General features: G+C 29.9%; 1 protein-coding gene across 8 annotated transcripts in view; it reads right to left on the bottom strand.

Annotated features, from left to right (window-relative positions):
* Window positions 1-14,723, bottom strand: part of LOC139517222 (centrosomal protein kizuna-like) — a 31,740-nt gene that overhangs the window by 6,048 nt on the left and 10,969 nt on the right. For 4 of the 8 annotated variants that reach the window (XM_071307998.1, XM_071307996.1, XM_071307994.1 and 1 more), the window contains 10 exons: window positions 13,817-14,056; window positions 12,555-12,903; window positions 9,375-9,615; window positions 8,704-8,853; window positions 7,515-7,676; window positions 6,870-7,020; window positions 6,193-6,295; window positions 5,285-5,326; window positions 3,666-3,779; window positions 1,309-1,468 (listed from right to left, as the gene is read on the bottom strand). In XM_071307998.1, the coding sequence (XP_071164099.1) occupies window positions 1,309-1,468; window positions 3,666-3,779; window positions 5,285-5,326; window positions 6,193-6,295; window positions 6,870-7,020; window positions 7,515-7,676; window positions 8,704-8,853; window positions 9,375-9,615; window positions 12,555-12,903; window positions 13,817-14,056 (1,712 nt within the window). The remainder of the gene's footprint in view (window positions 1-1,308; window positions 1,469-3,665; window positions 3,780-5,284; window positions 5,327-6,192; window positions 6,296-6,869; window positions 7,021-7,514; window positions 7,677-8,703; window positions 8,854-9,374; window positions 9,616-12,554; window positions 12,904-13,816; window positions 14,057-14,723) is intronic. The other 4 variants (XM_071308001.1, XM_071307997.1, XM_071307995.1 and 1 more) reach the window with 1 other exon arrangement.

Genomic DNA, 14,723 nt, shown 5'->3' on the forward strand with positions numbered 1-14,723 from the left:
CGATGAAAGTCAGATTTCCGGTATTCGTATGCTTGTATGATAAAGTGTTCATTTTATATCCTCAAAATTCTCTCGTACATATCGGAAATAATAATTTTATGCTGAGCTTAATTTTGATAAGAATTATTTAACATTAAGATACGTTTATAGCATTTGTTTTTGTGTACTGTTTTCTTTAGGTGACATGTTTATGGCCTAATTAACACCTTTGATGGTCTTAAATCTGTTGATCACTTTATCTAGGGTTAATTAGTGTTGTCACTACGATTTACCATTTTACCAGGTCAATGTTTACTTTGCAATTTTCCTCAATCAAGACAATTTGTAACCTTCGTTTCTAAAGCTTCAATTTTCAAATTTTTTTTTTTAGAAAACTAAAATCCACGAATTTAAAAACCCACGAACATGTAAATAATTCTCAAACCACGAAAATTGATACCCACGAATTAAAGTACTTTCACAGTAATTTCTTCTGCTTGAAATTTTTAATAAATTCCATGAATATTCTGTACTTTAATGTTCTGTGTTGCGTTGCGCACAACACTTTCTATTACAAAGAAGATAGTTCATTTTCAATAGAATGCACTGTGCCGTGCACAACACTATCTATACAAAAAACATTGTATGGAAACTGTTATGAACTGCCCAAAACATTATAATACCAAATAAACATGGAATTTATTAAGAATTTCAAGCACAAGATATAATGCAAATTTCATAATTAAAAATAATTCCAAGTTCAAATAATAGCCTGTTAACTGTTGATTAAATCTAATATTGTGGAATTTTATAAATATGTCTTTATATATAAAAGATTGTTGCTTAAATGAATTCCTTAAAATTGTGAGAATGGAATAGACTACCTCAACCATTATTGCAGATGCTTTACAAATATTGATATGTTTAGAACTAAATAAAAATTTCATGAAAAACAATCCATGAATCTAATTTTGCTTGAACTGCTATGTTATTTAAATAATCAGCAAATCTGCATTTACAGCTTCATTTATATTAAAGAATAGATAAATTTAAAGTCTCTAATGTAAAGCAGTAATTATTTGTGTAATTTTGAAATACTTCCATAATATATTAGCATCATGTAATGATAATTAATCACTAAAAACCTTTACTGGTACTACACCAAATTTGATACGTTTGTTTTTGTACAGAAGAGAGACATCTTTATTGATGACCCTTACGGTTTTTCACCTCCATAATTTTATTCATATGAGGAGATCAAAATCTTACATGTTTTTGAAGGGTGAAGGATGCTAAGTGATTGCCTTAGCCCACAAAGCCCTTATTTACCTAGATGTCTCCCTTGGTGTTCTAGGAGACAGAGTCGATGCGAACTGCTTTTCTACATCATCATCTGTGTCATCTTCATCATCATCATTATCGTCATGGTAACTGGGTTGTTTCTGACCACTCATGGTACCAGACAACAAATTACGATAGGCTGCAGTTTCTATAAATGTATAACTAATTCATGTAAAAAACTTAACTCCAATTTTAACATTTTATCTATATGAGAGTTACACAAGGAATTTTTATACTTCACTGTATCAACAACATGTTAACAGTTCTGTATTTTTGCATGTCTGATTCAATAAAATCAGGGAAGGAGTACAGATTTTTATTTTTCTTTAAATTTTCTGCATTAACCATTTTGTAAATTTTTAATTATCAAACATCTAACCTATGCATGTTGAGTCAATTCTTTAAATTACACAAATTTGAAAAAAAATTAGATATTTTTATTTGATAAATAGTCTGTTAAATAAATTAAACCAAGCAAACATGCTTTGCTATGAAATATAACACAATCACTCCATGCTCAACAGTATAAGAATAACATCATAAGAAAGATAAGATTTACCAAAAACACGTTAAAAAGTGTAAAGAAATCTGATGGCTGACTGTGATTAATGAAATGAGTTTATGATAATGATTTGGAATGATAAAAGGTTTTAGATGAGGGTCAATAAAGGGGCTGATGAAATATTTTGTCAAAAAGATTAACACAAATTATGTATTCTATATATTATTTGAGATTAAAGTTAAGCCATTTGAAGCTTTCACCTAAAATTTCCTGCTACCATTATACAAAGTGTTCATATCTTCTATTTATTTATTTGTACAAAGTCATTGATGAGATCTTGTGTAAAACTTATCAATTATCTTTTTTTAATAAAGTTTATAATAGTATGTGCATGGTTCAAATAAATAAGACAACTATACATTTCAATAAAAAAAAAAAATACACTCTTCACATATTTTCACTTTTATCAACTTTATCTTATCACATATATCATCATAACTTTCAAATGTACTTTGTTTTAATTTTGTCCATGCTTACTAATGTGTGTAAAACAAAACTAGAACTTGTCTGGGATACTATTTCAGATTCTAATATGATGTTCTTCTTTAGCTTTGGGTACAAAGCCATGTTCTAATTCAAATAGAACATGGGCTGCACATGATTGACGTCACAATTGAAATTGCAACGTCAGATGAATTTTGAAAAAACGACAGAGATCAAAATGGACATTTTTGTTGGTGTTACTTGCTAGGAAATTAAATAAAACATTCTAAAAGTAATTTTAAATGTTTCTGTTCTTTTTTTATTGATAAACTATTGATTTTTCTATGACGTTTTTGTTCATCAAATCAAAATGGCGACATTTCGAGCGTCTACTATAGGTACAAAAGTTCAAAATATTCCTATTTAGAATCGAAATAATTCTATCATGCCATGCTCTATGCTCATTTTAACATGGGTAGGCATTATATTTGTAAACATTTAATACCTCGCTAACGCTCGTTATTAAAATATTAACAAATATAATGCCTACCCATGTTAAAATGAGCATAGAGCATGGCATGAAAGAATTATTTATTAAATTGAATTTCCATATGATGATGGGTCTGATGTATGACTAAATGTAGAATGACTATTGTGTCGTGTGCTTTGATATTGTCATTTAGATACAAACAAAATTAGCATTTGAAAATGAATGACTGATAGTTTGTATTAGATAGAGAATTCTTACTGTTCATCTGTCCACCTAGCAAAACATATTGGTTTTAAATATTTTGTGAAAAGATTATTTTATATGTCCTGTAAAACATCAACCAAAGCATTTATCAAAGCAAATAAAAGTTATGTGTTTTATATTATAGTGTTATTAAATTGCTGTTTCTGTATTGGCCCTGGTATATTCACTGTATAAGCTGCGTTAACCCTGGTATAAGTTGCATGAACTAAAGATGACATTGACGCGACGCTCTAATTGTACAAAATAAATTTGTGCAATGATGAAATAGATTAACATCATAATGTGCAAAATTAACTCTTAATAATCGCAACTATTGTTATTTTGAGCTTGAAAAAAACTGAATCAAAGCACCTGGACCATGAACGATATGCAATGTGACCTTCATCTTATGGCATTTGGTCAGTCTCTCCAAGATGCATCTGAATACCAATCTATATTGCAATGATCTAATTCATACCTAAGAAGTGACTAGACAGACACATGCCCCTTGACTTGAACACCTTTGGCAATCCAATAATCTGTTTAACTTTATTTAGGTGAATAAAAACTGAAAATTGTCTAATTGTGGAGACCTATTATCACTTCTCTTAGGTACTGTAACCTTACCATTCAAGGGGATTCTTGGTCCATCTGTTGGTACACTTGGTGTTACCATGGTAGTGTCTTCATCATCGCTATGTTGTTTACTGTCAACTAAACTTCCAAACTTCAAAGGTGGAACTGAAAATAAACATAAAAGAAAATGTATCACAAAGTAAGAAATATCTTTAAAAGCATGTACAAATCTAGATTTGTTATGTTTACATCAGTGTGCTTGATTGTGGAATGACATAAGAACTCAATTCTTGGAATGTATGCCATCTAAAACAAAAGAGAGTGGCAAATGATAAAAAAAAACATTTCAAATAATTATCTGGGAATTCATTTTAACAATTAAATAAATTCATTAATTGTATGTCCAACAGAATCTTTAGAGTTTTAGCATATTCATGTATTTTACTAAAGGCATGCTAAATTTGATTAAATGACTAATCAAACTGTTCACTCTTATATTTTTTTCTGACAGATGAATACATAACTAATAATAAACTAACACTAAAACAACAGTAATGATAAAGTAATAATTCAGTTATTTTTTTAAACAAAGACAATATAAAGTTCTGAATAATAATTTGCATAATATATCTGAACTATAAACTTAACTATTTCCTCGGCTTTTATTTTTGTATACAATATATACTTATTCTTTACATGAAATAATTTGAACCTAAGAATACATTAAAAACGGAAAACATATGGTCTGAAAAGAATATATTTTTTAAAATCTCAAAACACCCAAGATAATAAAGGAGCATTGAACATTAAAACTTCTTTCCATTTAATTTGTTATCTATTAAATCCAGAAACAATTAGCACTAACCAAACTGTTACCATATGATTTCAAATGTGATTAAATGCCATTACCTGATCATATGACATGATTGAAAGTTTAATGCATTCATTGATGCCATGATGTAAGAATGAACCAAAATCAATGTTACATGACATGATTAAACTGACCCAATGCTTGATTGATTGATTGTTGGCATTTGACACCAATTTTAGCAGTATTGGCTATATTAGGGGTGTGATTTTATACTGCTGGAGGAAGCTGGAGTGTCAAAAGAGAACCATCGACTTCAGTAATATACTAGTTATAAAACAGATGAACTACTTAGACCACTTGGCAACCAATGCCCCTGACCTTTTAAGGCTATGGTTTAAAAAAATAAATGATATGTCGATTCCCCACTTCATTCTGATTTACACAGCAAACGAATATATAGCCATGCATTTAAATATAAAAAATATCATAATTCGTCAACTTCTCAAAAATTCAGTGTTAACTATGTCTACATCATCCAAACTATATTTTTGCTTCTGAAAGATTTTTGTTTGTTAAACTTGATAATTTAAAAAAAAGAAACAAAAAATTGAAGAAAAAAAAACCAGATTTTTTTTTTTTTTTCCCATTGTCTTGCACAGATTCCAATTGACAAAAGTAACAGAGTAAACCTTGATTTGTATATACTGTTCAGGATATTATTGACTGTATTTCTGAGAAGTGTTAAAATATTTTTTCGTCAAAATTGACTTCAGAACAATGTCAAAAAAAGACAACATTATGTTAAGTAATTTCAAATATTCAGAGTCAACTTTGATGCCAACTTTTTAACCTGTGTTACCTTTGTATTTGCCAAACTCATCAATTTCTAACTCAGCTGAAACTAATAATTTCTGACAAAGTGAATAAAAAATGCTTTTGTTTTTTTAATTAATATCTAAAATTAACACTGTTAGGCTTTTGACAAGCACAGACCTTTTCAAAATTCCTTTAAAATGTACAGAAACAACTTATAAGTGCTTTACACCATAATTAAGTTTCTTTTTATATGATTGATGATGCTAAATTTCCATTCTCAGAATAAATAAAATTTGCATTATCAAGTGATTTTTTCATGATACATATATAATATAAAACCCTTTGCAATAAGACATAAACTGAAATAAACTGAAAGCTATTTGTAAATAATATTTAGATAATTGTTAAGGATTCAAACTCAATTATATCTATAAAGTTAATTAAAGCTATAATATCAGTTACATATTTAATTTCCCTTTGCCATAATACAGTAAATAAAAAAATTACATGGCATCTCCCGAATATTTTTCTTTGCAAACATCCCTGAAAGTGAGATATAAAATGATTTTCAAAGCACGTTTTTTTCTCTGAAATTAAACATATTTCTCAATTACCTATTCTTAATCTGCCAAAATATACTTTAAACTGATTGCATGTATTTATTATTGCAAATCTGTTCATTAACAGACAAAGATGCAAAACGAATGGGAATCTTTAAGAAATGCATAACAGTGTGATCAGAATGTAATATTTAAGTTTAAATGAATGACAGGCTTATCATATCATGTTTAAAAAATCTGAATTTACATATTTTGGAATTTGTACAGTACTCTTCACTTTTTGCAAAATGTTTAAGATTGATCAATACATATCTAAAGTTTTTAAAAAGAAAGCAATAAACAACAGTTATAGCAATTCCATTCTAATTAAGAGTACAAAAAGATGAATTACCTCCTTGACTGCTCCTCATGCTTTCAGCAGCTTCCCTAGGTGTTGGTGGTGATGCAGCTTGTTCCACTTTTTTGTCTAACAAATCCACTAATAATTCATAAGCCTAAAAAGCAGTTTTAGCTAATTTAGATTTTTCAAAAATCATGAAAAAATTGAAAGGGAGATAATCCCTGTAAAGCCGAAACTGTGAAAAAAGGCAGCAGTATTTTTACTATTTTAAATCTTCAGACTTCTTGCATTTTGAAAATTTAGGCAAAAAATCTTTTGAATGAAGCTGCAGCTCATATCTAATTTTGCAATAGTTATGTGAATAATAGCCATTTCATGTCAAACATATATAAATTTCAACATGTTTATGACATCATGACATGGTGTGAAGACAGCAGTATTGTGCTCTAAATTTTGATTAATAATAAATTAGTAAAATATATGATGAGTTACAGATACCTTGTTTACTTGGAACATTACATGGTGGGAAAAAAATTGAATGCCCTGGTCAAGACAACCTTTAGTTTTCAAAAGAAGAGAAGTTCTCTCAATGACTGACAGATAGACAACAGTATTCCATAAGATTTTCTGTCTTTGGAATGTTTGAAGGAAAATAGCCACACAAATTGTGATTAAGATGGAGAATTGTCTCTTTGACACTCATACCACATCTTCTTATATCTATTTACCTTGTCCTGATAATCAGAAGAGTCAACCACAAGACATGGAACAAAAACAGCAGCAACTTCTTTGACAGTCATCACTTTATGTTTAATCAACTGTAGAAAATGTGTAAATAAACAATCCCACAATGGCTTGGCTTCCATCGATAGTACTCTCCTGAAAAATAGTGTATTGTTCACTGTTATAAACCGAGTCCATTTATCAGAAAACTTACAATTTTTTTAGATTCTTCAGATGCTATTTCTTGAGGATGAGGTGGCTTCTGTCAAAGTTTTACCACAAATCATGCAATAATTTTATTTTTATCAAATGATAGTTTTAAAAGAACAAATTTAACATTTCACTTTTACCAAATAAATATTCACTCTGACTTTTTAACACATGCTATAATAAGATGTTTGATTTTTCCAATATCTTATGAAACAGAATCCAAGGATTTGAACAATAAGAATCATATAATTACACTGAACCTGCATTCTATAAACAATAACCTTTCTCTATGGACTATATTTTTTTACCAGTTGTTGATTAGTTTGAAGAAATGAACTAAAACATGGAGAAATTGTTTTGCCCATAAGTAATATGATTGTATTGATTCATTGAATTATATATATGTAATAAGTCATATACTGATTAGGTGTGATACTTGCCCTATTTGTACTTCGTTGATTGTATGACTACTGGCTAAGATGGCATCAGGCAATAAACATCCAGCTGGTAAATTACGAATCAGAAGGACCACATTTTCTAAAATCACCATAGTACACATTTCAGCATCTAAATCAATCATAGGTTCTTCACCATTGGCCTTACTACAATAATAAGAATAATATTTTTTTCATATAAAGCAATTACTTGTTTGATACGTTTTTAAAAGTACTTGTATGAATGTAGAGGAGTAATTGTATCCATATGTTCTGTTACTGCTAACATATATTCAGAATGTATGAGTCGAATATATAATTGGTATCTGCTGAAATAAGGTCTCTGAACAGCTTGTAAGAAACTTCATATTCTTGAGTTTATAAAAGAATATGAACATACTGTACATATTTTTTAATATTAACTGAGTCATTTATTCTTTTCATTTTCTTTTATCAGGTTAACATCTATGAATTTCAGTGGGATACCCTCTTTTTAAGGTGGAACTCCCTAAAAACATCCTTTTAAACAATTTGGAAAGCTTCAGAAAATTATGGAATTTACAGATCCATTTTATTACCAACAAATAATTCTTATAAGATTTGCATATCTATAAATACTTGAATTGGATTGGTCAATTAGAATTTTTCTCTAAATTTACACTTTGATAAACCATTTTTCCGAAACTACTTTCGTAATCTATTCATGTGCGATTCACAAGCTTGCAGTGATCCCAGAATTTTCAGAAAATTGAGATTAAAAAACAAACGCATAACAGTTGTGACTATTCTAGTGGGTAAGTGCATATATAATTAAAAAGAAATAAAATAAATACACTAAAGCTTCGAAAATGTATCAAATTCAAATTCAAATAAAATTCCGCAAAATTTCATGAATGATTTGGCGAATTTACGTCATGGCAAAACACAACGTCATACGAATGAAAACTTCCATTAGATAGATTATTTCGTTAAAATATTTCAACTCACTAAACAAATTCTGCCACAGGTTTTGTGTTTAAAGTTTCATCTTTAAATTCAAAATGCTAATAACATGTGTATATTTTAGATAAATACAAAATGAAAACAGGTGAAGATGAAATTTTTAGCTTTTTAACAAGAAATGCTTTCATGCTTTAACAAAATGTGATAGTCACTTGCTTTCATTTTGTATAACTTTAACTTTGTCTTATCTTACCTTATGATTTCTAATTTTTCTCCATACTGTGGAGGTGTAGATCTGTAGAACCCTTCCAGTGACAAAGCATCAGGGATATGACTTTCAACATAATGTATCAGGTGTATTATACCATCTATTGTCAGTTCTGAGTCTAGTAGTGGTGAACGACTAAAAGTAAATAACAAGGTTTTAAATAGAAATATGATGGATGAAGAAATCTTTCTGGCAGTGTCAGTTGTATAGTATCTTATGCAATATTTAACAAGTCACAATTCTCATTATATTTGATGTTTTCAGGATTTTATACAATTATAAAAAGTATGTTCCCTATTGGAATTTTGAAAACAAAGGTTTTCAGGATTTTCAAATGGTGAGTCTGAATTTCTGTTGTCTCTCATGTTTGAGCATTTGTCTATTTCTGGAATCAAATAAAATAATGTGATGTAAATTTTGGTTGTCACGTTGCTGTCTCATTGATGTTTAACCCAATATATCTTTTTAATAAGACTGAAGAACTTTAAGGACCAGTTTGTTTGATGAGGAAATAAAATTTGTGTGCTTTAAAAACATTGAGGGAGAAAAATGTTACTATTAGCTTTTCTTTTTTAAATACTTTTCTTAATACAGAATTATTCTTTAACACTGTTCAGAAGTTGATGTATAAATTACTTTGAATATCAATGATATACCTTACTCCAGCTGTAGGTACAGTTAAGACTTGATGGCCGCCTGGTTGAGGTGTAGGTATAGGGGATTCTTCAGTGGAAGAAATCTCCTCCATTACATCTGTATGTGTGGCTTGTCGTGCTGGGGTAGGTGCTTGACGGCCATCATCGGGAATGTCCTCTTCATCAAAGTTACTAATATCATCATCTGCTTCATCGGCTGAATTTGGTTCCATTTGACCAGATGTTGATTTAGATACAATATCTTTGCAAAAACAGAAACAAATCAAAAAATCAAATTTTTATGTTTTGATATGCCAAATTCTGGATTATACTTACATGTAGCTAACCACAATTAGGTCTTACTTTAAAATTTTACAAAACCATTATCTGATCAATCATGCATAATATCAATTCAATGATTGTCTTTTTCTAGAAACATTTTATGAAAATCTTTTTAATATATATATAACACATGGCTGCCTTCATAGGTCTAAGGGAGACAAAACTAAAAAGAAAAAAAAACCTTGTATAAACACTGGTACATCGTATTTGTTTAATATTGCAAATAAAATCTGAGCTGATGTTTCCATATGTTTTCTACATACCTCAAAGATTTGTTTTATAACATAAAAAAAGAATAAACAGCTGCGCCATGAGCGCATGATACGCCTGACGTCTTGTGTGGAAGTTTTATGCAATAATAATAAATAGTTTCTGAGGAAATTTTAAGCAATAACCAGTTATTGTTTTTGAGACACGGCGGGACATGTGAAACCCCCCCACCCTGTTTTTTTTTTACAAATATCACTAAAATAAAATTTTGAATCAAACCAAAAAGTATACAGATCTTTAAATTAGTATAACAAAGAAGTGTGTACAGTTTCAAGCAATAATCATAAATTGTTTTTGAGATATGGCGCGACATGTAAAAAAAAACCTCCCCTTTTTTACAAAATACTCAATAACTCAAAAATAAAATTTTGAGTCATCACCAAAAAGTGTACAGATCTTTAGATTAATATAACAAAAAAGTGTGTAAAGTTTTAAGCAATAATCATAAATCGTTTTTGAGATACGGCGCGACATGTAAAAATCAAAGAGCTGAAGAGCTCTGAGGGAAAAGACGGCCATTGTTTCAATTTTTAGGGGGGTATCTTTTGATAGTCTACATACAAAGAATGAGCAAAAGAACAGCTAGAACATATAGAAAGGTTAACAATAATGAAACCAATTGTTGTTTATTGTTATTTCATTTCCTTAGTCAAGAATTCATCATAGAGACAATTTGGACCAATGAGATCTGCACCTTCTAAATCAAAACATTTGATTAAAGTTGGGAGTTAATTATCTAAAATTCAATTGATTTAACAACTACTACAATATATTTTAGAATTTTAATTATGTACAACTGAACGGCAGGCTAAGACCATTCTCAATTTTTTGTGACAGTATTCTCAAGAAAGTGAGGACTGAAAAATCTATTCAGTTTTAATTTTCCATTGATAAAGTTCCCAGTTACAACTCTCATCACTGGGATACATGTACTTATAAAATCAAATATGATTGATATAAGCTGTGTGAAGTTTGTTTCCAGATCCCACATTTTGATATATCTGTAAAATTCATGAATAAATAGCTTTAAACTACAAAAAGCAATATTTAAAAAAAAAATGACCACTACAATAATTATGTTGGTACGCAAAATTATTTTTTAATTGATGACTACTTATCATTTATATACTTAATGTGACATTTTTAGTGTTCAGATACATTATCTTTCATTTTAGTGGGTAATTACTCATCAATTGAGGTGCTCCTTATTTGGAGAAAGATTCTAAAAACATAACTTTACAGAAAGAATGAAAACTGCAGTTGCTCTCCCCAATCTCAATAGGTATAAACTACATAAAGCAACATTTAATTTTCTTAACCAATTCAATAATTATGTTGGTACACAAATTTTTTTTATATAGAAGACTACTTATCATATACTAAATGTCACATTTTAAGTGTTCAGAAACATTTACTTTGATTTTAGTGTATAATTACTCATCAATGGAGGTGCTCCTGAATTGGAGGAAGATTCTAAAAACAGAACTTTACAGAAACAATGAATACTGTCGTTTCTCTCCCCAATCTCATGTATCCCCATTGACATTGTTTACCGCAAAAGTTGACCTACAAATTATCTGATTATAGCCTCAGATTAAAGCATTGCATGTTGGTGTGTGAATGATCTACACTAGAGCAAACATCATTAGGTTTACATTTAACAAATACGGATTTTAAATTAGTATACAAATACTGTGACTGGTTTTTATAATGAATAAAGGATATCCCTGTGTGGCATTCCAACAATGACGTCACTAGGTTAGATATATTTAGAATATTTCGTAATACTGATTTTTCCGGACTGTAAAAGAAACGTATATAGTGTAAGGGAAAGCTCAATATACGATAATTTCACGAGAAACAGAAGGGAAATGTGTAAAAAATGTATTTAAAGTCAATCTGTTCTCCTTGTCATCAATTTCAGTATGACATTTTGAGGGGGTTTCCAAACTATCAAAACAAAATGATTGACGTGAGGGAATGATACTCTGTCCAACCCCATTAGGGAATTGACGGCTTGAAGCCGTCTTTCCCCAAAAACCCTCCCCCTTTTTACAAAATACTCAAAAACTCAAAAATGAAATTTTGAATCATCACCAAAAAGTATACAGATATTAAGATTAATATAACTAAGAAGTGTGTAAAGTTTTAAGCAATAATCAAGAATCATTTTTGAGATACGGTGCGACATGTGAAAAAAAACACACCCCTGTTTTAGTTACAAAGTGCAGAAGGAACACATTACTTCAACTAATAAGACAAAAAAATTACATCTTGCAAAAAGCTTATTTTAGATATTATAAATACAATTTTAGATTCTCGTTGATAATCTCAAAGAAATTGATTTTCTTTTTTGAGCCGGTACAGGGAAAGTGAAAAAAGCAATCGAGTTGAGATGTCCAATGATAATTTGTTTATCACTATTTTACCTATGACGACAATGTCAATTTCATTAACAACGCCATGTGTCCCCTTAGTTTCTAGCGATCATTTTTCATATCATATTCTACTGTGCTGAGAAAGGAAATTATCAGTCAGTAAGATCAAAGGAAAATTTTGTAAAATAGAGATAATGTTTCATTCTGTTACCTGGTGATTCTACTCTGGAGTCCTGTGTCACTTTCTGTCCAAACTTCTCTACAGTTATACTCTGGATAGGTCTATTTATAACCTCAGATGGAATGTCAGAACTAAAACTGATGTCTCCTTGTAAATCACTAACTTTCAACTGAGCATCCGATTCTCTCTCTGCAGGAACCTTATACCCAGCCGCTGAGGTCTGAGATGGTGATACATACTGTTGATTACTAGGGTGGTTTTGGAGAGAAGCTGCATGCTGCTGTTGGGTACTAGTTTGTGGTGGTGTAGTGTACTGAGGCATTGAACTGTCTCTGGTTACTGAGGTAAAGTTAGCATACACTGCAGACTCCTGTGTAACCTTCAAGATAAAGTTATTTTAAAGGAGAATGTATAATCCTGATTGTAGGTATCATGTGTAAGTGGTTGATTGATTGAAGGCAGATAGATTTTACAACATTTGGAATTATCCTCTTCTCATGGGTTTTTCGTTATATTAAGAATACATTGTGACGTCACAATTTTCATTAAAAAAGCATGCATAGTACGAATTCATATGACGTATGACAACTTTTGATCTGACGATAACTTTGAGTGAACTTTATACTGAACTACTTATGCTCTTAAAGATGTCAGAGTCTATCATTATCAATGATATTGTAACCAGACTCTTGTGATGACTCAAGTTTGCTTTTAATTTGTTCTGTTGTTTTTCATGCATAATTATCACACATGCTTATTAGTGGATTGAAAGATCAAAGTTAGCATCATGTTAAAAATATGTCAGTATTACAGGATTTTAAAGGTTTTTTTAATTTGTGTGAATTTGCTTCTATGTTCTATTTTTAGTAAGGTGGTCATGTTTGTTTGATAAAGTTATACGTATCAGACATAATATTTAAAGAAGATCCCCATTTGATGATCCAGGCCAATTAAGGTCCCAATTGATCAGATGCTTTCAGATGTTTTTATTTATGTTAACAATGTTATAAAGATGACAAGTAATATGGGTACCATACACAGCGGCTGATGGTTTTGTGTGCCAAACATAAAAACTTTGTCCCTTAGTATATTTATTGTAAAAATTAATAAAAAAAATTCTGGTTAATTGTTTTGGTTGTAAATATGCTTACAATGAAAAGTCAAACCTTGCTATTAGATGTTTTGAAGAAAATATATGATAGCTCTTAGAGACTTCTTCTTTATAAATATACTGGTAGAAGATTTTCATCAGAATAATTACATGTAGCAGTCACTAGCTTTGTGATATTTACCTGAGTACTAATTCTGTCTCTTGAATCTCTATGTATAGGTGTAACTGATACATCAGGAACATGTTGTTGTTGTTGTTGTTGATATGCTGGTGTAGAAGCAGCAAACTGATTCTGTTGTCCAGGCTGTGCACCAAACTGACTAGATGATGTAGAGGCTACAAACTGATCTGTTACTGGCTGTTGTTTCTGTGTTGTGTACTGAGAAAACTGGGACAAGTTAGTGGCTCTTTCATGATGGTGCTGAAATATCATATCAAAGTATAACGCCTTAATCATTGAAATATGCCACATAAGAAGGTTATCTTAAATCATTTTGCAACATTTAGTACCATTTCATAGCAATTATCAGTTGCTGTATCTGCCAAGTCATAAAATATAAATATGAAACAGACCCCTTAGCATGAAATTTGATTAACTTTAGCTGTAATTCACAATAAATTTCTATGTAATATAGATTTGATACTAATTTTATATCTTGACCAATTTGGCAGTCATTTAATGTTATTCAAAGGGTATACCAGACCTATAATCTTATTAATATCCATTGGTCTTTTGGGCCATGAGAATCTTAATTGATATTCAAATTCATGAAGTGTTTAAAAAGTTTCTGTATATGACTAAATCATCAATTAATATTGATAATTCTAATGAACCAACTGAAAATTTGTGATAAGATGTAAAAATGGTTTAAATTTTGTTTCTGAGTAAGTAGTCCTTTGTTATAAAATGTACATAATGGAACAGAGTTCCTATGTCCCCCTGCGTTGCATTTATTTAATATTTCTAATTTTCTTATAAAAAAAGTAGATCGTCCATCATTATATAACTTGTCCTAGATATTACTGACATTAACCTATAGTATAAGTTTTATAAAAATCTGTCAATAATTGTACCAGTGAGAGCGCTA

Source organism: Mytilus edulis, chromosome 3 (genome assembly GCF_963676685.1).
Source record: "Mytilus edulis chromosome 3, xbMytEdul2.2, whole genome shotgun sequence".
Classification (NCBI taxonomy): domain Eukaryota; kingdom Metazoa; phylum Mollusca; class Bivalvia; order Mytilida; family Mytilidae; genus Mytilus; species Mytilus edulis.